The 24,092-nt window shown below is 57.5% G+C and overlaps 2 protein-coding genes across 2 annotated transcripts in view; both read left to right on the forward strand.

The window, feature by feature from the left end:
* Positions 1 to 1,793: 1,793 nt before the first annotated feature.
* P2RY6 (pyrimidinergic receptor P2Y6) lies at positions 1,794 to 5,543 on the forward strand. Its single transcript, XM_023929308.2, has one exon. It carries the CDS (start codon positions 3,316 to 3,318, stop codon positions 4,303 to 4,305), a length of 990 nt encoding a protein of 329 aa, XP_023785076.1. The 5' UTR covers positions 1,794 to 3,315; the 3' UTR covers positions 4,306 to 5,543.
* A 2,576-nt stretch (positions 5,544 to 8,119) lies between these two features.
* ARHGEF17 (Rho guanine nucleotide exchange factor 17) overlaps positions 8,120 to 24,092 on the forward strand; it is a 31,748-nt gene continuing 15,775 nt past the window's right edge. The window contains exon 1 of the mRNA XM_086883651.1: positions 8,120 to 11,051. Coding sequence (XP_086739777.1) covers positions 8,130 to 11,051 — 2,922 coding nt within the window. The 5' untranslated portion in view covers positions 8,120 to 8,129. The remainder of the gene's footprint in view (positions 11,052 to 24,092) is intronic.

The raw sequence follows: 24,092 nt of genomic DNA on the forward strand, positions 1-24,092 counted from the left end.
TGAAAGCAGAGAGGTTGGAGGGGGCACGTGCAGGGGGAAGATTGTGGCTGATGGTGATTATTTTTAATCTCTTCCCCATCTGGCCACAGAGCAGTCCCACTTCTCTTTCCTGGTCCTTGTTCCTCCTCTGCAGGAATCCTTAAACCTCTGGGATGAGGGTGACCCCATCCTGACCCCTCCCAACACCACAGGCACCCCTTTTTTTTCCCCCTGAAAGCCTCATTTCCCAGTGGATTTCAGCCAGTGCCCATCATTGTGGTGGCAGGGCTCTAGCTCCTACAGATTCGGCAATCCCAAGAGCTTTGGGATTCTTGAGAATCCCTAAAGATTGATTTTGGGATCTCAAAAGATCTCAGGATCTTTCAGGGATTCCCATGATGGGGTTTTGGGGTGAGAAAGGGGACTTTTGGGACAATCCAGCCAGCCAGACAATGAGGTAGGAACATGCCCTGGGCACGGAAATGGGTTGAGGCTGCGGGTCTCAGGGTGATTTCATTAATTGGTTTCATTAATTGGTGGGTGCTGGCAGGCTGTGACTGGGGATTATGGGCAGCTGCAGGCCCTGGCTACGGCTGGGATGGGAATTCTCCACTGTCTGGCTTTTCCCTGGGATCAGGAGGGATTTCTCCTCCTCTCCTCCAGCCTTCCCATCCCTCCAAACCCAGCAGCAGGGGTGTTCAGTGCTGTTCCCCTCTTACAAAGAGGGTTTTTTTCCTCATTTGCCTTTTTTTTGGGGGGGGATCCCTTCTTTATTTGGCTGCTCCTCCTTTATTTGGGTGCCCCCCATAACTGAAGGCCTAGGTAGCCTTGGGCCACCCCTAACAATGCCTTGCCAACACCTACAAGGGGTGTTTTGGACGAAAAATATGTTCAAAAGAGGTGTAGGCCATACTGCTTCACTTCAAACTCAGTGCCTGTGCCTCAGTTTCCCTTGTTTTACTGCACCCACTGGACAGCTGGAGCATCTTCTTCGTCTTGGTGCCACAGTGCCAGGGGACCTCCTTGTCCCCAAAATCTGCCTACGCTTGGAAGGAGCCAAATATGAGGGAAGTGAGGCAAAAATGGAGGAAAGACTCAAAAAATGGAGGAAAAGCAGCCAAAAAATGAGGGGGAAAATTCAAAAAACGAGAAAAACAAAACAAAGCATAAAACCAGAAAAGAAAAATCCAGAAAATAGAAAAGACCAAATAATTCATAATGGCCTGAGCCAGGCCACATCCTGGCACCCACAGGCAGGAGCATGCCCTGCCCTGGTGGCACTTGTGCCATGTCACAGCCATGCAGTGCCACTCAGAGCCATCCCACGCTGGCACCCACCCTGCCAGCCGGGTTTCAGTTCCCCATTTCCCTGGGGTGCTGCTGCTGAGAGGAAAGGGAAGTGTTGCAGCCACTGCAGTGCCAGGCTGGGTGCCAGCACCCTGGGGCCCCCCAGCAGGTAAGAGGCACTCCTTGGTCCCCTCTTCCCAGCCACCTTGTCCCCAGTGTCCTCGGTGCTGCTCCCCTGGGGGGTGGCGGAGGTTCTGGGGGTGCTGCCCCAATCTTGGGTCCTGAAGGAGCTTTTTGGGGACCCCAGGGAGAGGGAAGTTCACAGCCCTGGAGCATTGATGGGCTTGGAGGGGGGAGAGGTGAGTGCTGGCACTGCCTGGAGCTGGGGTGACAGTGGGGTGACAGTGGGGTGACAGTGGGGTGACAGTGGGGTGACAGTGGGGCTCAGCAGGGTTTAGGGGGGCACTGGGGGGTGATGGGGGCTCAGTGAGGTGACAGAGGGGCTCAGATAGGGCGTGAGGGGATGAATGGGGGCGCAGTGGGGCACCAGGGGGATAGGAGGAAGGTGCAGCAGCAGGGGGACTGATCCACAAGCCCCAAAATTGTGTCCCCAACGCTGACACCATGGCTGGGCTGTGCTCTGGGGACTGCTGAATGCCCAAACACCCGACATGGGGGGACACAAGCCGACGGGACAGCCCCTGGGCTCGTTTGTCTCTCTCCCTCTGCTGCCCCGTGCCCCACGCTGCCGGCTGGAGCTTGGGCACCTCCTCCCTGCCTCAGTTTCCCCTTGCCGGTGGCCACCCCGGGTTAGTGCCCGGGACAGCAGGGGAAGCGGGGGCTGGCAGAGCAGGAACGAGGACAGGGAGGAGCAGCAGTCCCACTGCGGATGGACAGAGATGCTGCCCAGGGACAGAGATGCTGCCCACGGCAGGGCCAGGGGCTCATGTCGGGACCACACCTGCCACGCTGCTCGCAGCCTCCGGGGAAAGCAGAACCTCCTCCCCTGCTCGGAGCGGCCCAGAGGAGGCTGGATGGGCTCTCGGAGCCCACGACACTAGAAATCTCCGGGCTGAGCGGTGCGGATCAGCGGCGGGAGGCGGCCGGGGGGTCGCGCCGGGCTCCGGGCATCTCCCGGCCGAGCGCGGCTGGCCGCGGGGCTTTGGCACCCCCTGCAGAGGCTCGGGAAGCCGTGCCGCCGGCTACCGCCGCATCCCGCCGCGATTTCCTCTGCCCCGGGGGGATGGCGGCCGCTCGGCCTTGTGCGAACCCTTCTGTGGGGGATAAGTGCCCTGGGAAGGGGAGAGGGGATGGTGGCAAGTGTGGCCACCACGCTGTGCCCTGCGGTCCCCACCGCTCTGCATTCACCTCCTTGTTAGACCCCTAAATCCATCACTGTGGCTCAGAATCATGGAGTCACAGGAGGGTCTGGGCTGGAAGTGAACTTAAAGATTCATTCCAACCCCTGCCATGGGCACAGACACCTAGCACTAGCCCAGGGTGCTCCAAGCCCTGTCCAGCCTGGCCTTGGACTCTTCTTCGGGTAGCCACAGCTTCTCTGGGTAGCCCAGCTCTCCCAGCCTGGCTCCAGAGCAGAGGGGCTCCAGCCCTGGAGCAGCTCCGGGGCCTCCTCTGGACTCTCTGCAGCAGCTCCAGCTCCTTGTGCTGCTGGCCCCAGGGCTGGGGCAGCTCTGCAGGTGGGGTCACACCCCAGCTCAGGGGCAGAGGGACACAGTCCAAATCCCTTCTCTGCTGCCCGGGCTGGGGGATCAGCCCAGGGCACGGGGGGCTGCCCATGGTTGGGTCATGTGCAGCTTCTCATCCACCAACACCCCTAAATCATCCTCAGGGCTGCTCTCCATGCCTTCATCCCCCAGCCTGTGTGGATACCAGGGGATGCTGATCCATCATGGACCTGCTGGTCCAGGCTGACCCTGCAAGGGCGTGTGTGACACCACGCAGACGAGTCACCAGCTGTCCCCCTGACATCCACAGGTGCCGCCGAGGGGCCGCGCCAGCGGGGAGGACGCTGAGGCTGGGGACAGCACCATGGCCAACCTGACAGCCGTGAGCACCGGCAGGAACTCGTGCACCTACCACGAGGAGTTCAAGCAGGTCCTGCTGCCCCTGGTGTACTCGGTGGTGTTCCTGGTGGGGCTGCCCTTGAACGCCGTGGTCATCGGGCAGATCTGGCTGGCGCGGAAGGCGCTGAGCCGCACCACCATCTACATGCTCAACCTGGCCGTGGCTGACCTGCTCTACGTCTGCTCCCTGCCGCTCCTCATCTACAACTACACCCAGAAGGACTACTGGCCTTTCGGGGACTTCACCTGCAAATTCGTGCGCTTCCAGTTCTACACCAACCTGCACGGCAGCATCCTCTTCCTCACCTGCATCAGCGTCCAGCGCTACCTGGGCATCTGCCACCCCTTGGCCTCGTGGCACAAGAAGAAGGGCAAGAAGCTGACGTGGCTGGTGTGCGCGGCCGTGTGGTTCATCGTCATCGCCCAGTGCCTGCCCACCTTCGTCTTCGCCTCCACCGGCACGCAGAGGAACCGCACCGTCTGCTACGACCTGAGCGCGCCCGACCGCTCCGCCGCCTACTTCCCCTACGGCATCACCCTCACCTTCACCGGCTTCCTGCTGCCCTTCGTGGCCATCCTGGCCTGCTACTGCAGCATGGCGCGCATCCTGTGCCAGAAGGACCAGCGCATCGGCCTGGCCGTGCACAAGAGGAAGGACAAAGCCGTGCGCATGGTCATCATCGTGGTCATCGTCTTCTCCATCAGCTTCTTCCCCTTCCACCTCACCAAGACCATCTACCTGATCGTCCGCTCCTCGCCCGGCCTGCCCTGCCCGGCCCTGCAGGCCTTCGCCATCGCCTACAAGTGCACGCGGCCCTTCGCCAGCATGAACAGCGTCCTCGACCCCATCCTCTTCTACTTCACCCAGCGCAAGTTCCGGGAGAGCACCCGCTACCTCCTCGACAAGATGAGCTCCAAGTGGCGGCACGACCACTGCGTCACCCACGGCTCCTAGGCGAGGACGAGGCCCCCTCGGTGCCGCCGGGGCACGGAGCGATTTCGGCTCTAAGCTCCATGGAGCGGAGATGGCTTCTCTGGGGACATGCTGGAGGAGAGGAGGATGGCATCTCCCAAGCTTTCAGCCCACCTCCAGCCTGCAGTGGTGCAGTATTTACCCCATCACAGATCCAGCGTCCTCTCCCTGGCTCGGTTGCTCACTCAGAGCAGCTCAGCACTTTGCTGGTCAAGCCACTGACGTGATAAAAATCCCCTGGGACTGTGGAGAACAAGATGGGACCATGGAGGACACACCCCTGGCCCAGGACGAGCTGCTGGGGGATGATTTGTCCACGTGCTCAATTAAAAACTTCCTGATGGGGACAGCACGTGAAGGCTGGCAGGGTTTGGTTCAGCCCATACCATGGGGCCATGTGTTTCTCTAGCTCAAGATCAGTGTCACGGATGGTTTGTGTAGCACTGGGACATCCCTGTCCCCCAGTGCCCGGAATGAGGCCACACCAGCAAGAGACACCGGCTCACTGCTACTGCCAGTGCTGTGAAATGGTGGAGGAGCACCCCTGGATGGACTGGGAACAGGGAAAGGGGACATCAGGGCAACTGGAACACCCACGCTGCATTTCCCACTGAAGCCATGCCCGTGGGCTGGGTTAGGCACAAGCCAGCAGCATTGTCACCTGCCTGGGGACCTCCATATGAGTCCAGCTCCCTGCTTAGCCCAGCACCCCAAATCTGGTCCATCCTGGTGTCAGTGGTGCCCTGCTGTCACCTCCTAACCAGGATCCACCACAGTCGGAGCCAGCAGATGCGGACAATGCCCAGAGTTGGAAGATGCATGCCACAGAGAGCTACTCAGAGTCCTGGCCACGTCACCATGCATCCCACAGCTGGCTTGGGCTCTCCACGGGCCTGGGGGTTGAGCTTTGCTCCCACAGCCTCTGTTGGGATGCTGCTCCCTCCAAGCGAGGAGGGATTTGCGAGGTGGATGCACACTCATCGCCCTGCGGGTCTTCTCTAACATACAGGGTGTATAGAATTAACTCCCTGCTCTTTCTCACATGGGTGTATACACCCACTGTGTGTATAGACATAGAATATAGCCGAGCAGAGGGAGGTTTGTGGCCCAGCACAGGCTCTGCAGTGCAGAAATTCTCTGCCTGAACACAATGTATGTATCTATACAGTGTATATATATATATATATATATATATATAAATATATATGTGAATAACTGCATTTATCATGTCTGCTTATAATGATCACACCTAAGTGGATTTAAATAATTTGCTTCAAATCCCCAGGGCTGAGCACCCCTCCAGCTTGGCTACCTTCAGCTGGCCAAGCGTGCAGCTCCATCCTGACTTGCTCCCTGCAGGTACACAGTGTCTCCTCAGGTCACCCAGGCATCCAGTGCTGGCAGTCCCAGGGTGTCTCCTTGCTGTCATGAGGATGAGGAGGGCGTCCAGAGTGGTCACAGGCTCTTGGATGATGCTCAGAGATCTCAGCATCACAGCTGGGCTGGAACCCAGAGGGATCCTGCAGCAGCATTAGCTCAAACCAAAAGTGGTTTTGCAGGAGCTGAGTCCGTGTCCTGACGGTGACAATGAGTAGGTCGGGGCACAGAATGTGAAGGAGGAGGCAAAAGCAAGCTCTGGATGCGTCCTGCAATGGAAGAACAAAATGCTGGGGGCTGCTAGAGCGGTGGCTGGAGGGACAAGCCCAGCCCGATGTCCCCATCTCTTCCCAGACAGGAGGAAGGTGACGGGGTGGGAGGGCTGGGCCACGCCATCCGGACCCAGGAGAGGGCGCAAAATATTTAGATTTGGAGCAATCCGCCTGATCTGTGGGTTTCCACCCCGCTCCAGGGAGGGAGGGAGGAGCCCAGCACCTCAGTGCCTGGATCCGACCCACGGGACGAGGTTGTCGAAAAAATCGAAACACAATAAAGCTCTGAGGGAGGGAAAAAAAAATAATCAGCTTCCAAAAAGTCTGGTGGTGGCTACAAGGGCTACAAGGGCTGCACGGGCTCGGGTGGTCACATCCAACAGCCTCAGGATGATGTTCCTGATACTGGAATCACCAATTTGGAACGTTTTTAAGGGAAGGGGATGCACAGAGCTCTCTTTGGATCTCATCATGTCCTGCCCCGCCTTGGGGTCCTGACAGCAGTTCCCTTGGCACCTCCAGGCCTGGAATCCAGGGTGATGGGAATAAAAGGATGCCTTAGGAATGGGGTGAATGCTTCAACAAATCTCCTTTGCTTGCCAAATGCTCACAGCCAGCAGCCGAGGAACAGCTCCTGCAGAACGCAGCAGGGATGAAACACACGGCTCTTCCCAAAATGCCAGCGGGGGGGACACGGTGGGATGTCATCCCTGCAGGCAGGAGACACCCAGGCCTGCGGGAAGCAGGGTGGAGGGTGGGAAGGGAGAGCCAGGGAAGGAATACTTGCTGTGGCAGAGCATCTCAAGGCATCGCTGCGGGCGCTTTTTAGGTCTTGAAAAACGGAGGTGTTGGATTTCTTTTTTTCCCCTTTTTTCCTGTGCCTCGGGGTCAGAGCCAGCAATATCTTCTGCACGGCCAGGACACCTCTCTAGCCCCATCCATGTCTCCAAGGCCGCAGCTCACTCACCAGCTGTCCCAGCCACCTTCATTTTTCACATCCCCAGAAAAAAATCTGCTGTCTTGGGGGAAAAAAAGGGTTATAGGCTTCAAATAGCAAGCGCTGACAAGCGATGCTGAAAACCCACGAGAAAGTCTGTTCACGGGGCAGTGCTTCGCTGGAGAGCTTTGCAAGTTGGGAACAAGGTGTTCTTCTTCCCTGAGACGAGCTGCAAAGCAGGGTCTGCTGCAATGGGAAGAATCTTTCACTGGCACTCACATTTTTGATTATTTGTCTTGTTTCCTCCCTAAAAAGAAAAAGCCGGGAAGGGATGGAGGGAATCACAGAATGGTTTGGGTTGGGAGTGATCTTTAAGACCATCTAATTTCAACACCCTGCCATGGGCAGGGACACCTCCCACTATCCCAGGTTGCTCCGAGCCTTGGACACTTCCAGGGATCCAGGGACAGCCACAGCTGCTCTGGGCATCCTGTGCCAGGGCCTGCCCATCCTCACAGGGAAGAATTTCTTCTCAATATGCCACTTAAATCTCCCATATTTTAGTTAAAGCTGTCCCCCCCTCATCCTATCACTATATGCCCATGTAAAAAGTTGTTCTCCCACTTTTTGATAAGCCTCTTTATAAAAGGGAAGCGGGGATGAAGGATGCTGGAGGCGGGGGGGTGTGGAAGAAAGGATGCAGGGGCTAACGAAAGATGCAGGAGATGGGGGTGAAAGATGCAGGGGGGGTGCGAGGTGCTCCTGCTCAGCCTGGGAGCGAGAGGGCAGCTCTGAAAGCGCCTTCCTCTCCCCCCCCCCTCCCCTCCAAAAACAAAAACAAACCAAAAACACCAAGAAAGAAAAAAGAAAAAAAAAAAATTAAATAAATAATTTTTAAAAAAAGGGAGCAAAACTTCAACCCTCCCCCTCTGCGGGAGCAAACCCCGCCTCCGGGGAGGAAAGTTTATTTGAATGCAACAAATAAAAAAGCAGGGGGTGAGGGAGGAGGAAAAGCCAAAAAAAAAAAAAAAAAAGAAGGGGTGGGGGGTGGGGGGGGGAGAGAGAGAAAACAAAGCGGGAGGGATGCAGCCCGCCGGCAGCCCGGAGGAGGAGCGGGGCCGGGCGGTGCCTGCGGCGGGGCCGGGGCCGGGGCGCGGCGGCGGCGGGGCCGGGGGGCGGGCGGAGGCGGCGGCGGCGGCGGCGGCGGGGGGGCACCGACAATGGCGGAGGGGGGCAGCGGCCGGGGGGTAGCGGCGGCTCGGTGCCTCCTGCCCGCCTCCTCCCCGCCTTCCTCCTCCTCCTCCTCCTTCTTCTTCCCGGGTAGGAAAGTTTCAGCGCCGATCGCGGAGCAACAACCGGGCCGGGCTTTTGGCAGCCTGGCCCCGTCGGTACGGCAGCTTTCGCTTCGTTTTACCGAGCCGGAGCCGACGGGCCCGGTTCATGCCGGAGCTCAGCCGCCGTCCCCGGCTCCACCGCCGCCCCCGCCGCCGCCGCCGTCGCCGCCGGGCCCGGGGTTAAACGCGGAGCCGCCGCGCTGGCCCAGCGTCCCGGCGATGCGGAAACTCTTCGGGGAAAGCTGCCGGCAGCCGACGGCGGCGACCGGGAATGGGATGGGGAACGGGAGCGGGAGCGGGAGCGCCCGCGGAGCTCCCCCGCCGCCTCCGCCCCGCAGCCGCGTCCCGCACCCGGCGCTCCGCTCTCCCCGCGGAGCTCCGCCGGAGCCCGGCCCGCATTCCTGGCATAACTCGACTCGACCGCAACCACCCTCCTCCTCCCCATCACCCCGCTCCAACGGGGACGATGAAGCCGCGGCGGCCCGTTCTCCCCGCGCTTCGTCGGGCAGCGAAGGCGAAGGGCAGAGCGCTGCCCACCGGCCCCGCGCCGCACGGAAGAAGAAGAAGGAGGAGGAGGGCACGGCGGACGGCGATGCCGGGGCCGAAGGCTGCGCTAGGGTGGTCCCCCGGCACCCGCTGCCCATGGTGGCCCGCGTCTCCAAGGTGAACATCCTGCCCTTCGGCAGCCCCGGCGGGTCACGCGGCAGCAGCCGGTATTCCAGCACGGAGACGCTGAAGGAAGAGGAGCAGTTCGGAGTCTGCTGGCCCGGCCAAGGACGGACTCTCCAGGGGGGTTATGGCATCTATCGATCACCCAGTTTCGGGGCCGGAGATGGCCTGGCGTGGGGACAGCCGGGGGTCCGCGTCCGCCCCAAGCTGCCCCAGAGCGTGGCCAAGGCAAAAGCGGACTACGGGAGCGAGAGCCTGCGCCAGCCAGGGCTGGAAGGGGAGCGGGCCAAGCACCGCAAGTCCTTGTCCAACCCCGACATCGCCACCGAGACCCTGACTCTCCTCAGCTTCCTCAAATCAGACCTCTCAGAGCTGAAGGTGAAGAAGAAAGGGGTGAGGATCGGCCTTGACGTGGGCTCCGACGGATGCTCCAGTGTTACCGGCCCCTCCCCAGGCAGCTGCGGTGCCACTCATCCCCAAAACCGCTGGGCGCCGGGCGAGCGGCCAACGCTCAAGGACCTTACGGCCACTTTACGTCGCGCTAAGTCCTTCACCTGCTCCGAAAAATCCGGGACTCGGCGGCTTTTCCTACAGAGCACCATGAAGCAGAGCTCCTCCGAGCTCCTTCTGGCCTCTACGGACAGCCAGGGCCGGGTGGCTCCGGATGGGGGGCAGCAGGCGGACGAGGATCCTCTCCCCGTGGTCATCCAGGACCAGTACATCCAGGAGGCGAGGCAGGTGTTTGAGAAGATCAGCAGGATGGGTTCCCAGCACGACTACGGCTTTGCCGCCGAGCAGAAGGACAGCGGAGGTGTGGAGGGCGCTGAGGCGGTGGCACCGACGGGGACGACGGGCGCAACCCTTCGGGGACAGGTGCAGAGCACGTGGTGTTTGAAGGACGTGGAGTTGGAGGAGAACCTCGCTCACAGTAAATCCGTGGAGGAGCTGTCGGGTCACGAGTCGAGCGTGACGGACGAGGGCATCGTCACGGAGCCAGAGCCCGTGGGGATGCCCTTCCAAGACCTGCACAAAGCTGTGGACTCCTGGATGCTGCCCAGCGCCGGGCCGGCAGCCGGTGACTCCGCAATGCCGCTGCCCGCTCACCCGACGGCAGCGGTGGTTGAAGACCTTCCAGCTGGCAAACCCGAGACGCCGAGCACCCCTGGCAGCCTGCGGCGCCGACGTAAGTTCCCGTCGGCGGGCGCCAATGGGATGGAGGGTGGCAGCGAGGGTGGCACCGAGCCCTACCGCTCCCTCAGCGACCCCATGCCTCACCGGAGATGCTCGGTGGCGGAGGAGGCGAAGAATTTCTCCGTCGACAGCAACCTGCTGGGCTCGCTGAGCGCCAAGGCGGGCATCCCCCAGCCCGCCGCCATCGCGGGCAGCGCGGGCAGCGCGGGCAGCGACCTGTCCCTGGGCAGCGATGGGCCCCGCGACTACAGCAGCCTCATCCGCACCATCGTCAGCCAGCCGGGCGCCATGGCCAAGCTGGGCGATGACAAGGCCAATGGCAAGACCATCAAGAAGAAGTCGCTGAGCGACCCGAGCCGCCGCGGTGAGCTGGCGGCGGGCGCCTTCGAGGGTCCCGGCGAGGCCATCAGCGAGCTGGAGCCCAGCATTCCCCCGTCCAGCAGCGAGCCCATCCTCTCGGCACGGCCGGCAGCACCGGGCACCGGCCGCGGCTACGGCTTTGACCCCAAGCTGGCCGACATGCTGTCCCCTCGCATCACCCGCCGCAGCTCCAAGAAGCGCTCCAACCGCGCGGCTCACCAGGAGAACCAGCCACCCCCGGCGCCCGCCGTCCTCGCCAAGAGCCGCCCGGCCGCCAAGCACGTCCGTCACACCAGCGAGCCCGCCACCTTCGTCCCCATCAGCGTCCCCGAGCCGCTCGTCCCCTCCGGCCACCACGGCCACCTCCCTGCGCCGGCTGCCGGCCGCTCACCTGGAAAGTCCTTCCCGAGCCTCCAGCCTCCTTCGCTGGAGGATGTCACCAAGCGGTACATGCTGGCCCTCAACTCAGGTGACACGTCCCCCAGTCCTGGGGACGGACCCCGCTCGCCACCCGCTGCCCCACCGCCCCGGCTGCCCCGGTGCTCGCGGCTGCCTGACGAACACGGCCCCAGGACCAAGCCACAGGTGGTAAGTGCCCATCCGTCCTAAAAGCACCTTTGTTTCATGGGGTTCACCACTTGTCCGAAGCACTGGTGACCTTGGGGGTCTGTCACGTGTCCCTTGTGCTGGACAAATTCCCATCTGCAGAGGCGCTGCTGGATGGCCAAGAGCCCTCCCAGTCCTTGCCGGTGGTCCCCAGGGGATGAGGTCTTGTTTGTTGGAGCAACCTCCTCGATAAAAAGGCTGTGTTTGGATGGGAAAAAGCAGATTTCAGGTTAAATAGCACCAAGTCTTGGTGGAAGAGGGTTTTATAAATGTATATACAATTTTATGTTTATATAGATCATTTCTCAGTGATGCTATATAAGGTACGGATAAATTGACCATCCCTGAGACGCTGAACCAAAAGTTACCTTTTCCCTTAATGGGAAGGTTTAAACAAACCTTCTGCTTGGGATTCCTCAAGTTACAGCCCTTATTGAGGAAATCTACATATTCCCCCCCCCAAAAAAACCACCATCCCTCCACTTGGGAATGTGAGCATTACCATGCTGGTGGGTGGGGAAAAGGGGAAAAATATTTCTGTGCATGCACTGAATATTTGATTGATAGGTAAAAGTTTGATCCTCTCTGGGGAAGAACTGGTGTAGTCTGGGGAATGTGAAGGTGCTCTGCTCGCCCTGAAGCGTAGCTGTGTGCTTTGGGATCCTTCCTGGGATGAGTTTTTGGCAATCCTGGCCCCTTGGCTGTTGTTTGAACAGGGATTTGGGTTCCCATCACTCGGGCTGTTTGTGCCGGGAAGGGCTTGGAAGCATCACCTCCTGCTGCGGCACGGCAGTGCCAGCACCCACGGGGCTTTTAATAGCTCTGGGAGAAGCCCAGAAATACCCATTCCCGCGGGGGATCTGCCGAGAGCTCGCAGGAATGATGCTGGCAGGGCTCTCTCCCCTGCTCCGATGCCGATTTAAGAGGATGGGCTGGACCATTCCCTTCCAGCAGCCGCCGGCAGCCAAGCGTGAAGTCCCCGGGGCTGAGCCCGGCTGTGTAACCCTTGCTGGCCAGGGCAGAGCCACATGGAGCAAGGCTGCTTCTCTTTGGATCCTCTCAAAATCCAGATCCCTGCAGCACCTTTTCCCCAGGATGTTCTCTTGGGATCTGGCATCCTCCTCACGGGATATTCTCGTGGGATCCAGCAGCCTTGCAGCATCATCGTCCCCAGGAGGTTCTCCTGGGGTATGGCATCCCCACAGCATCATTCCTCCAGGTTATTCTCTTGGAATCCACCATCCCTGCAGCAACATTCCCCATGAAATATTCTCTAGGGATTTCTGCTCCCCACCCAGCTCCTTCTCCCGTTGCTGTCCCCACTGCCAGACAGCCACTGTTGGCGGCTGAGAACAGGGATGGCCGCTCTTGGCCAGTGCGTGAAACATCCTTGGGGATGTTTTGGGTGAATTTGGCAGCATTTTTTGCCTGATGGACCAATTTAGGTTTAGTTTTTTGTCTTCTGCGATCATGGGCTGAAAAGTGCTGTGAAACCATCGAGCGTTATAATTAAAACGGGTTAATGAGGAACCTCCCGGAGCTTTGGCCGGTGCCACCTTGGGGACATTGGCAGGTCCCCAAGATGAGGCTGTGCACCCAGTGGCATTTATAAATAATTAATATGTTTAGTTTATATAATATATGGCTTATCTTAATAATTTATAGAGAGATGTTTCTGACTCAGGCAGGTCCCTGGGGTGTCCTGGGGCGGGTACCTGATGGCCCCAATATCAGGGATGCTCTGCAGACCCCACGCCTCAGTACGCCCCCAGCCCTGGTCTGATCCCAGCTATGGGAAGATTTAGGGTGGGTTTTTAGCAGCTGGGAGCCCTGTTTGGGCAAGCATGTCCTCAGGTGGATGTGCCAGCCTGTGGAAACAGACCCTGAGGATGCTGCTCCTCACCTTGCCTGAACCCTCCGGCTTTGGGGAAGAGGGTGCGAATTTTCCCTTTTAAGGGCAACACCACAGCTGTATCTTCAAATCTCTCTCCTGCCTTGGGATTTCTTTGTGCTCCAGCCATATCCTAACTGAAACCAGGATTTTTATTTCTCCTTTTGATTTATTAGATGGTGGAGCTGGGATGTTTTATTTCAGATGGCACCAGCTTTGCCTGGGGGGGCGGAGGGGGAACGAGCCCTGCGAGGGAGTTGCTTTAATTCTAAGTGAGAGCACCGAGGACCGGATATAACTTGGCACTGGGATGGCTGGCTGGGAACAGGGATTTATGTGCTCCCTGACCAGCAGAGAAGAAATAAGCTTTATTTTTTTACTTCTAGATTTCTTTTTCCCCCTCCCTAACTCAATGGAAAGGGCCAGCGTTGTGAGGCTGCGAGTCTGTGTGAGGAAATGGTCACCTCCACTTGGGAATTTTGGGGGATGGGAGCATCTGTCTCGTGTAGTGGTGATGGTGAGAGGGTGTCCATCTCCACCAGACTGGGAAGGGATTAATAATGGGGTCTGGCACCTCTGGGATGATGCTCCCTTAAAATATTCTCTCCCAAAATCTTTCACCCTCAAGGTATTCTCTTGGGGTTGAGTATCCCTGCAGCATCATTGCCCCAGGATGTTTTCCCAGCTCCCATGGTTTGGTGGTGGCTTTGGCAGAGGTGTATCTGGCACATCCCTCCCAGAGAGGTAACGTGCTGTTCTCCCTCGGGGGCAGCACTGTTTGTCCTGGGCGCTTTCCAGCAATTCTCCATGGGGCTGGAGCCATCCAGTCCATCCTGGGTGTGGAAGAACTCCTTCACCCTGTGCCTGATGGTGGGCACCGGGCTGTTTGTTCCTCCGGGGTCGTTAGCAGCACATCCCACTCTGGCAGATCCCATGGGAGAAGAAACAAAACCCCAAAACTCGAGATAAAGACTTTTTCATGCTTCCAGCATCCCAAAAGCTGCTGGAATGGGCAGCACACACGAGCACATGCGTGTACACCTGTGTGCAGCCCCACACAGCCTAACAGCAAGCCAGGATGCATTTAGGGTGTGTTTGGGATGGATTTGGGGTCCATTTGCTGCTCAGTGAAAGTAGGAGCAGGATGCCAGACCGGCAGCCCCTTGGATCTTTCTTCTCCCTGTGGCTGAATCCGTCTGGGGATGGAAAATTAGGCGTGTTCCCTGTCATGCTGTGTTTGTTGACTTAGCAGCACTCGGATTAAACAGGAAAATATTGATTTAAATATAGCACCTCTGGGGAGCACGGGAGTCGTGGGAACGCGGCCCCCGGCGCCCCGGCCGCTGCCTTCCCCACCTGCGGGTCCCGGAGCGGGGCGGCCGCACCCCGGAAAAGCCATCGGGGATGGAGGGGGATCCCGGAGGGACACGTGGGGGTCACGTTCCCAGGGACACTTGCATAAACCACCCCCTTTCCTCCCCAGCATCCTCCCTCCCGGCTCATCCCTGATCCTCCAGAAGCTCCTCCTCACCGTGGGGACAGCTCAAAGGCTGGATCCATACACTGGCCACGTATTCCTAAAGTCTGTCATCTTTGGACTCAGTTTCCCTCCGTTCCACTTCCGTAAATCCCCAGGTTTGGGGCTGTGGCTGGGCAGTTGTCTCATTTTTTGGTGTTACTGGAAATCTGTAATTAAAGCAGCGGCAGGAGAGAGGTGGGAATGGGCAAATCTTGTCTCTCCAATGCTTTTGCTCCAATGGTTTTGCCTCCCTGGATCTGCTGTGCTCAACAAAATGCTGGAGTGGGGGGAAACTGAGGCACGCAGGCAGCCCTTCAGAGAAGTGGGATGTGGGATGGAGCATGGAGAAGCTGGCTGGTGATGCTTCCTGTCAGTGGCATGGATTGACCCTGGGATCAATGGCACTGGGTCAGGCAACCCAGCCCAAACCCCCTTAACTCTGCCCATTTTTGTCTCTTTCTTTCCCCACTGCCAAAATCCCTTATCTTTGCCCATTTATTTACTCTTTCCTTGCCCCTGTGCCAAAATTCACTTAACTCTGCCTGTAGTCTACCTCTTTTCTTTCCCTGGTGACAAAGTCCCCTCAACTCTGCCCACTTTTTACTCTTCCCCAGTGCCCAAGTCCCCTTATCTCTGCCCATTTTTTGTCTCTTCCTTTCCCTGGTGCCAAGATCCCCTCAACTCTGCCCAATTTTTACTCTTCCCCAGTACCCAAATCCCCTTATCTCTGCCCATTTTTTGTCTCTTCCTTTCCCTGGTACCAAAATCCCCTTAACTCTGCCCATTCCTGCCCATTCCCTTCCTCACTGCCAGAGCTTTGAACAGGGCTGCTTTGTTCCTTGTCCCCCCACTTTAATTAAAAGCCTCTAATTAATTAGGCAGCGAGCTCTGCCAGAGGGGATGATCCACGTGGGATGTGCATCCTTTGAGGCCTGGGATGGTGGTGTGGGGCAGGATCCAGCCTTGCAGTGACAGGGTTAGCATGGGGCTGAGCTGGTCCTGGGGGCTGGCCTTGGCCCGTGGCTGCCTGATCCAAAGGTCAGGCTCTTGGCAGGATCCAGGGACTGCAGCGAGGGTGGGAGGCTGGAATGGGCTCGGCAGGAGCTTGGCTTTGGAGAGACCCACAGTCCTGCAGCTGGGATGCACCAGGAGCTCTCTGGGGCTGGGGTGGGCATGAAGGGGTACACAGGGAGAGGCTGGTTCTGGAGCTTGTGCAACCAGGGAAATCCCTGGATCTTGTGCACAGGGAGTCCTGGAGTGCAGGGATAAACATACAGGGGCTATGGAGAGGGTCCTGGTGCTGGGACATATTCCCAGATAAGCACAGGGAGATCCCTGGTGCTGGGGTATATTCTCAGAGATGCACTGAGCAGCCTGCCTGCACCCTGCCTGCATCTGTGCACAGATGCCTGGGCTTTTCCATGGAAAATCACATGCCTCCAAAGCTTCTGGGAGGAGGTGGCCTTGTTCTTCCATCTGCTCTCGCCAGGGAAGCAGCAGGTCGGCCTCTCTGAGATGTAACCTCCAGGTAACCTCCTGCCAAGCCCAGCTGGGATGGAAGCTCAAAGCTTCCCAGGGCTTGTTCCTGCAGCCTTAATCTGTCATTGAAACGGTTGTGGGATCCTTGGAAGTGTTCAAGGCCAGACTGCACGGGCCTTGGAGCAGCCTGTTCTAGAGGGACATGTCCCTGCCCATGGGAGGGGGTTGGAACAAGATGAAATTGAGGTCCCATCTGGTGCAAACCATTCTGTGATTCTCCCATTCTCTGATTTAGAGCCTTTCCCAGGGGTGTTTCTGAAGAGGGAGATTTCCCCTGGATATTGATCCCTGTGTGATGGGAGTGCCCAGAGAGGTGATGTGCTGAGGTCTCCCCTTGCCGAGCTCCCTCACCTGGTCACAGCAGGTCCCATGGGACATCCCACAGCTTCAAAGCTGCAGCAGGAACTTCTCCTAAATCCAGGATGGAGAAGGAGATGCCCTCCCACAGAGGAAAGGTGTAGCAGAGCAGCACTGGGGTTTGGCCAGTACAGTGTCCTCTTCTCTCAGGACATGCCCTGGAAAAGAGGGAAGGAGACTCCCATCCTCCCATCCATCCATCCATCCATTCATCCATCCATCATCCATCCATCTGTCCATCCATCCATCCATCCATCATCCATCCATCCATCATCCATCCATCCATCCATCCATCCATCCATCTATCCATCCATCCATCCATCATCCATCCATCCATTCATCCATCCATCATCCATCCATCCATCCATGCATGCATCCATCCATCCATCATCCATCCATCATCCATCCATCCATCCATCCATCATCCATCCATCCATCCATCCATCCATCCATCCATCTATCCATCCATCCATCCATCATCCATCCATCCATCATCCATCCATCATCCATCCATCCATCCATCCATCATCCATCCATCCATCCATCCATCATCCATCCATCCATCCATCCATCCATCCATCCATCATCCATCCATCCATCCATCCATCCATCATCCATCCATCCATCCATCCATCCATCATCCATCATCCATCCATCCATCCATCCATCCATCCATCCATCCATCCATCCATCATCCATCCACCCATCCATCATCCATCCATCATCCATCCATCCATCCATCCATCATCCATCCATCCATCCATCCATCATCCATCCATCCATCCATCCATCCTCCATCCATCATCCATCCATCCATCCATCCATCCATCCATCATCCATCCATCCATCCATCCATCCATCATCCATCCATCCATCCATCCATCCACCCATCATCCATCCATCCATCATCCATCATCCATCCGTCATCCATCCATCATCCATCCATCCATCATCCATCCATCCATCCATCCATCCATCCATCCTCCATCTATCCATCCATCCATCCATCATCCATCCATCCATCCATCCATCCATCCATCCGCTTTGTTCATCCACCCATCTTCATCCATCTCCTCCCATGTCCATCAACCTCCATCCATGTCCATGCTCCCATCCCCCCATCCCATTCCACCCATTCCCACCACCCATCCAAGACAACAGTCCCCATACTCTATCCAGGTATGATTTTCCAAGAAAACACGGTCCATCTTCCAGGATGTCTCCTGAAGGCATCAAGCCCGGCTTGCACAGACAGAGGTTGCTAAAACAAAAGTGTTGCCATTTCCACCATGGTGCTTTCCAGGCCAGGATGTGTCCAGTGAAGAAAAATCAGTCACTTCCACCCCCTCTCCCTCAATGTGGCTCTTTTTAAAGCTCTGATGGTTGGTCCCGGTGGGGCTGTTTCTCCGGACTCCCTCGGTTTCCATGGAGAGGATGAGTGAGGAATTTCAAAGGGAATGGCTCCAGTAAATGAACTCTTCTCTAAAAATAGTGTGTTTGCTTTTGGTTCTTTGGGAACTGCAGCCCAGCCAATGGGAGGGAGAACAAAAATCAGCATCTGGGTAAAAGTATTCCAGTAACTCACTTTTTGTGCAAATTCCCGTTGGAGCCGCTCAGCTTCCGGGGAACAGGAGGCTGATCCCAGTCTGCCCAGTTCCTGCCCTCATGGCCACCATTCCTGGGTGCAGCTGGGGGCTGCCCCCAAGCCTGGTGCTCCCCTGTACCTTCTGCAGGGTATTTTGAGTAGAATCCCTTTAATCCGAGTGGTGGAAGGATTGACGGAGCAGATGTTGGGCTTGTGTCACCCCCATGTCCTGCGTTGTCCCAGAAACTCCAGGCATGTCCCTTTTTGGGAACCAGAAGATGGCCACCACCACCCCACCAGTGACATCCAGGACACCAGTGAACCCCACCAGGACATCCCTGCATGGATGTGCTGGGAAAAGGACACCTGTGGTAGTATCCACCACCAGGTTTCCTCTGGAGGAGTCACCATCCCAGTGAGGGGACAGCCACCACCTGGAGAAGCCACCATCCTGCTGTGGGGGTCACCAGCATCCCTGCATGGTCCCTGGGGCTGGAGAACCTTTCCTTGGTGGTGCTGTGGAGTTGCTATTTGTGACTGCCTGTTCCCGAGCCCTCCGATACTCTCCAAAAAAAACAAAAAGGGAGTTGTTTGCATGGGAAGATTGGCATCTCCGAGCCTGGGATATGGTTTCCTGCTTTTTTTAGCTGGAGTAGCAGCAGACTCGCTGGCCTGCCCTGATTTGGCATCCTTCTTCTTGCTCTTTTTTTTTTTTTTTGGAAGAGTTTCATCCTGACCCCTCGGCAGAAACACCGTCGCTAGCGGTAGGGGATCGGGTTTGGTCCTTTTGATTTCTTTTGGGTCGCCCAAAACCCCGGTGAGATGGGATGTAGATGGCTCAGAGCCTCGGTGAGCGGAGAGGGAACTCGGCCCTCGATCGTCCGAGCCTGGCGCAGGTCAGTGGATGCTGAACCCCCCCTTCCACCCCCTCATCCCCACCCCAGGGTGCCGCCGTGACAATGACGGGGCAGGGAAGCTGTCACCTCTCGCCTGGACTGTGATGTGACGTGGGCTGTGGGCGTTCCTGGCCAGCTGCGTGGTTCCCCCCCTCCCCAGATCCCTGCCGTCCCGCTTGCAGCCGGCTGGGGAGACCCACGGAGCGCCAGGCACGGGGAGACTGTGGGGCACAGCTGGGTGAAGGCTGCACCTCAGCTGCTTCCAGGACATGGATCCAGGAAGGAGGGACAGGAGAAGTTCTGGCAGGGGCATGGCACAGGTTCAGGTCTCCTACCTCCTCCATCAGCTCCTGAGTGCTTGTGGATTTGTGGGTGCCCACGGGCTTCTAGTGCCTGTTTGATCCTAAGAATCCATCTGTCAGCTCCTGGCTATCTGTCAGCTGCTGGATGACATTTCTGGGTGCCCATGGGCTCCTGGTACTGGTTGGCACCTGGGGGTCCATCAGCTCACAGGGCCCTGTGATTACTTCTGGATTTGTGAGCGTCTATGGACTCCTGACACCTGTTGGATCCTAGGAATCCATCAGCTCCAGCATTCCCATTGCCTCTGGGTGTCTGTGGACTGCTGGATACCTGTTGGATTCTGGCCATCCATCAGCTCCTGGATGCCCATGGCCTCTGGAAGCCCATAAGCCTGTGAGTGTTGTCTCCTGGGTGTCCTTCAGCTCCTTTGTGCCTGTGGATTCAGTCTCTTTTGGATCCTGGGCATCCATCAGCTCCTGGGTACCCAGGGAGTCCCCACTGGCTTCTGGGTGCCCATGGACTCCAGGGTAGCTCCTGAGCAGCTTCTGAGCATCCATCATCTTTGACTCCTGGATAGCTCTTGGCTTCAGGTATACTTGGAATTCTGACTCCACATGGAGACCTGGATCCCCATCCCTGGGTACCAAACACCTCCTGCTGCCCATCACTCCCTGCATGCCAGCCTGGCTCCCTCCTGGCTATCCCAAGGCTTCTGGCTACATCCCACCTGTGCCAGGTTGGCATCCAGCAGTGATGCCAGGGAGTGCCAGCATCAGGTATCCTTTCCCCTGGCTTCCTGGTCCCCCAAAATCCTAAAAACCATTGCTTTTGGGGTGGCGTGGGGTCAGGCTTGTGGCAGCAGCAGAGGATGCTGGTGGGGGACCCAGGGATTCCAGTGAGTTGAGGGGGTGGAATTACTCCTGTCCCGATGGATGCAGGGCCAAACCCACTGGGAGGCAGCAGGGAAGGAGCAGGGGGAGGGAAGAAGAGCTGGGCTGACCTCAGCATCTGGAAAGCTGCGCTCTTGGGCCGTGGCCTGCGTGCCGAAAACCGGAGGCAAAAAAAACCTTCCATATTTGGTGAAAGTTGCTCCAGGACTCGGCAAAGGCTGACAGCAAACGGGGGGCCACGAGCCCCCAGCTCTGCCCTGGACCACTGGCTGTGTAAGGGCTCTGCAGACGTGCCAGGGGATGGATGGCAATCGGGGAGGGTTAAATTGGGGTGAGCATCTCTGATCGGGTGGGAAGGGAGGCGTGGAGAGGGGGGATCCATGGGATGCTGCCAGCAGTGCAGGGAGGATGTAGGAGATGCACAGAACAATCCTGAGCTTTGAATTTTGGCAGAGGGGAGAACCCCTCACCCCAGTGCCACGGGTGGAAATCCCGATTTCCAGTGAAAATCCCACAGGAATAGCTCCACTGAGCATTTGGAGGAGGAATTTTGTTGCTTTGGGAGATGAGAGCTCCCCATTCCCCATCCCACCGCTGCCCCCGGCGCTGCTGCTCCCCTGGACAGCACAGGGATGCCCAGCATCCTTCCACCCTGCCTTGGAAAAGTTGCCCCAACTCCTTTATTTTTTATTCCCTTTTTTTTTTCCCTCACACTTTAAAAGCAGAATTGCAGCCAGGCCATGTCCTCCCGGGATGAATCACCGCAGCCGAGAAGTCCAAGAAGGGAAAACAACTGAGTTCCCGTGCTCTGGGGCTGAAGCTGCCCTGCTGCTCCTCCTCCTCCTCATCCTCCCCATCCTGGAGGCGGTGGTGCTGCCGGGTCTCTCCATGGGAGCATCCCTGACCAAATCAATGCTCCTCTGTGAGCTGGGAGCCTGGGAAAAACCACGGCCGAGGGAAAAGCAAACATCTCCAGCCCCGGGCCTGCGAATAAACACGGGAATATTATTAGTAACCGAAGCGGGGCTGAATCAGAGCTGCTGATTTATGCTCTTATTTCCTTTCAAGAAGTTACTCTTTGGAGAGCAGCTCGGACTTTCCTTACCCGTGGGAGAGCAGGGAGAGGCTGGCCAGGGAGGGATGGATGGAGGGATGTGATTCCCTACGGCAGGCTCGGGCTCCTCTGCTGTGCCACAGGTCCTCCTGTTCCCATGGGAGTGGCTTCCCCAGGACCTGGTGGTCCCAGGGATGGCTTGACTGGTATTCAGAGATGAGAGGCTGGTAGCAGGGAGGGAGAGATTGGAAGCCAGGGATGAGGTGACACCTGGAGAAAGAGGTGCTCGGGGATGGAGGTGATTGGCACCCAGGGAAGGTCTGGCATGTCCCAAAAAGGTGACTGGCACCATGGAATGGGGGGGATTGGCAGCCAGGGCTGGCAGTGGCTGGTCCTCTCCTTGGTGGCTGCCGTGCCCCAGCTTTATGGCACGTGTGGGACACAGGGCAGAGCATCACTGATCCCAAGGGAAAGGCTGCTGAGGTTTGAAACCCCCACAAAACCCCATCAAGCCTCCTGCTTTAATACTCCCCAAGAGGACAGAATGTGATTTTTTATTTCTTCTCCCGAGTGAATTCCTGCCAGAGGCTGAGTGATTGAGGAAATACGGGACTGGATGGAATAGCATCATCCTGTTTTGGGATATGGTGCCAGCCAGGAGCTTTTCTGGCTGCATGAGGAAGTCTTATATGCCAGGATGATGCTGTTTGTTGCAGAGGTGTTTGCTCATTGCATTGGGATGGAAGGAAGCAGGTCCAGTTTATTTCCAAGACTTTTCTTTCCAGATCTGTGGTAGAAAGAGAGCTGAGGATGTGTTAAAATTGTTAAGCTTGGGAATTCACCGTGCACTATCCCTGTGGACCAGTGGCTCCCACTATGTCCCAGCTCCCTCTAGTGGGATCTACCCTGGCAACAAGCGTAGAGGGAAAGAAAAGGAGCAGAAATTCCAGATTCTTTCAGACTGGGAATGGTGGTTTCAAGGAGGTACCAAGGTTCAGGTAGCTCCTAGCACAGCCCTACTGTGACACCCTAGAGAATCTCTCATCAGGAGCTGGCAGCAGGAACGAGCCACAGTGAGGGAAAAACCACTTGTATTTATTGACTCTTAAAATTTTGACGTGTTTTGGAGGGGTGGGAATAATTTCAGTTGAGGCAGGGTTGGCTCCTCCTTCAGCAGCTGCAGGAAGCCCTGAGCAGCAAATCCCTCTCCCAAAGCGATCTAAACTGCTCCACTTTTCCCCCTAAATCTGGATATTCTTGCCCCAGAGCAGGGTCTTGGGGATGAAATCGCTGCTGCAGCTCACTCAGGGCATGGCTGGGTGCTGGCACAACTCGTTACACCAATGGAAGGGAGAAACACCGAGTGCCGTGGCTGTGGGAATTTTGGGATGATCTCTGGGGATACAGGGATCCCCCTTCCCATGGGATGTGATTTTGGCATCCCAGACGGGTGGTGACAGCACAAGGAACACCCTCCCACACCGACCAAATTCCCAGGATTTGGGAGAGTGGGGGGAGTCCTCAGAGCGTCTGAAAACATCATCATTCCATGCACTGATGTGTGCACGGGCTCAAGGGCCAGAATTTGTGTGATGGCTGTGATTCCTCACGGAATGTACATTCCTACTCTCCCTTTGGCCTTTGTTTGTTTAAAAAATGGATGTTTTAGGACTTTCATCCATCCATGCCTCTTTGTTTGTGAGGGTGGAGGCAGGACACAATATACCACGGCCTTTTCCAAATATTTGAGGATGTGTTAAAGTCCGTGGGGATGCTCAAACTCATCCTGCACTGATATTCCTGCACAGGGAAAAGCAAAATGATGGGGTTGCACCCTGAGCCTAATTAAAAAATAAAATAATCAAGATGGGAGAGTTCCCATCCTTCTTCAGGGTTGTATTTCCAGTGTCAGAAGGAAAGCTGGGGGAAAAGGCCTTTCCTTGTCCCCTCCATCCCAGGTTTGGGGTGCTGCTGACTCACCCCCCAAGCCCCGGTGCCGGATCCTCTCCATCTTTGGGTTTTCAGGAGCATTTTGCCATGCTGGCGTGCCTTGGGATGGGGGACGAGTCCCTTGGCCCCATCCCAAGGAACTGGCACACATTTCCCAGCAGGGTTTGGGGTTTTGGGGGAGGAAACACCCAGGCTGGGAAAAAAAAACAACCCAACAACAGGGGCTGGTCCGAAAGGAAATCTAAAGGTGTTTACAAAGAGCCGCGCTGCTAAAAATAACCGGCTCATATTTTAGACAGCCCTAAAAATAGGCAGCGCTGTTGGAGTGGCCAAACACTCCCAGGAATTTCCTGTGGGCTGCGGGCCGCTTGCAGGGGGGTCCAGGCCGGCATCGCTCCGGGGCTGGCATCCCGGGCTGATGGAGAGGTGGCCCCCGCCGGGCCCCCGAAAGCGCAGCGGGATCCGGCCTGGCTCCTTCCCTAGGCCGGCTTTAACCCTTCTGCAGCCATCCCCCCTCCCTGCCGCACCCCGAGGGGTTTGAGAGAGGGTTCCAGAGCCACGGGAGGAAAGCGCGACCTCTCCGGCCGCCAGCGGCCAGTGTCCCTGCGCTGCTCCCGCGGGGGGACCCTGCCTTGGAGCGAGGGATTGATCCAGGGGTGGCGTTCAGGGAGTGGGAAAGGCTCTCCTGCCCTGGGCTCGGCCCGGGGAGCTCCCGGGGGATGGCTCGGGGGAGCTGTGCGGGCAGAGCCGCCGGGCCCCGGAGCAGCGCGGGGCGGCAGCGCTGGGATGAACGGGGCTGCGGCAGGACAGCAGCTGGGATTGCCGGAGAAATGGGATTGGGATTGGGATTGCCGGAGGAATGGGATTGGGATTGATGAGAAAATGGGATTGGGATTGCCAGAGGAGCGGGATTGGGATTGCCAGAGGAGCGGGATTGGGATTGGGATTGGGATTGCCAGAGGAGCAGGATTGGGATTGCCAGAGGAGCGGGATTGGGATTGGGATTGGGATTGCTAGAGGAGCAGGGTTGGGATTGCCG

The sequence above is a fragment of the Cyanistes caeruleus genome, chromosome 3 (assembly GCF_971803275.1).
Source record: "Cyanistes caeruleus chromosome 3, bCyaCae1.hap1.1, whole genome shotgun sequence".
NCBI lineage: Eukaryota > Metazoa > Chordata > Aves > Passeriformes > Paridae > Cyanistes > Cyanistes caeruleus.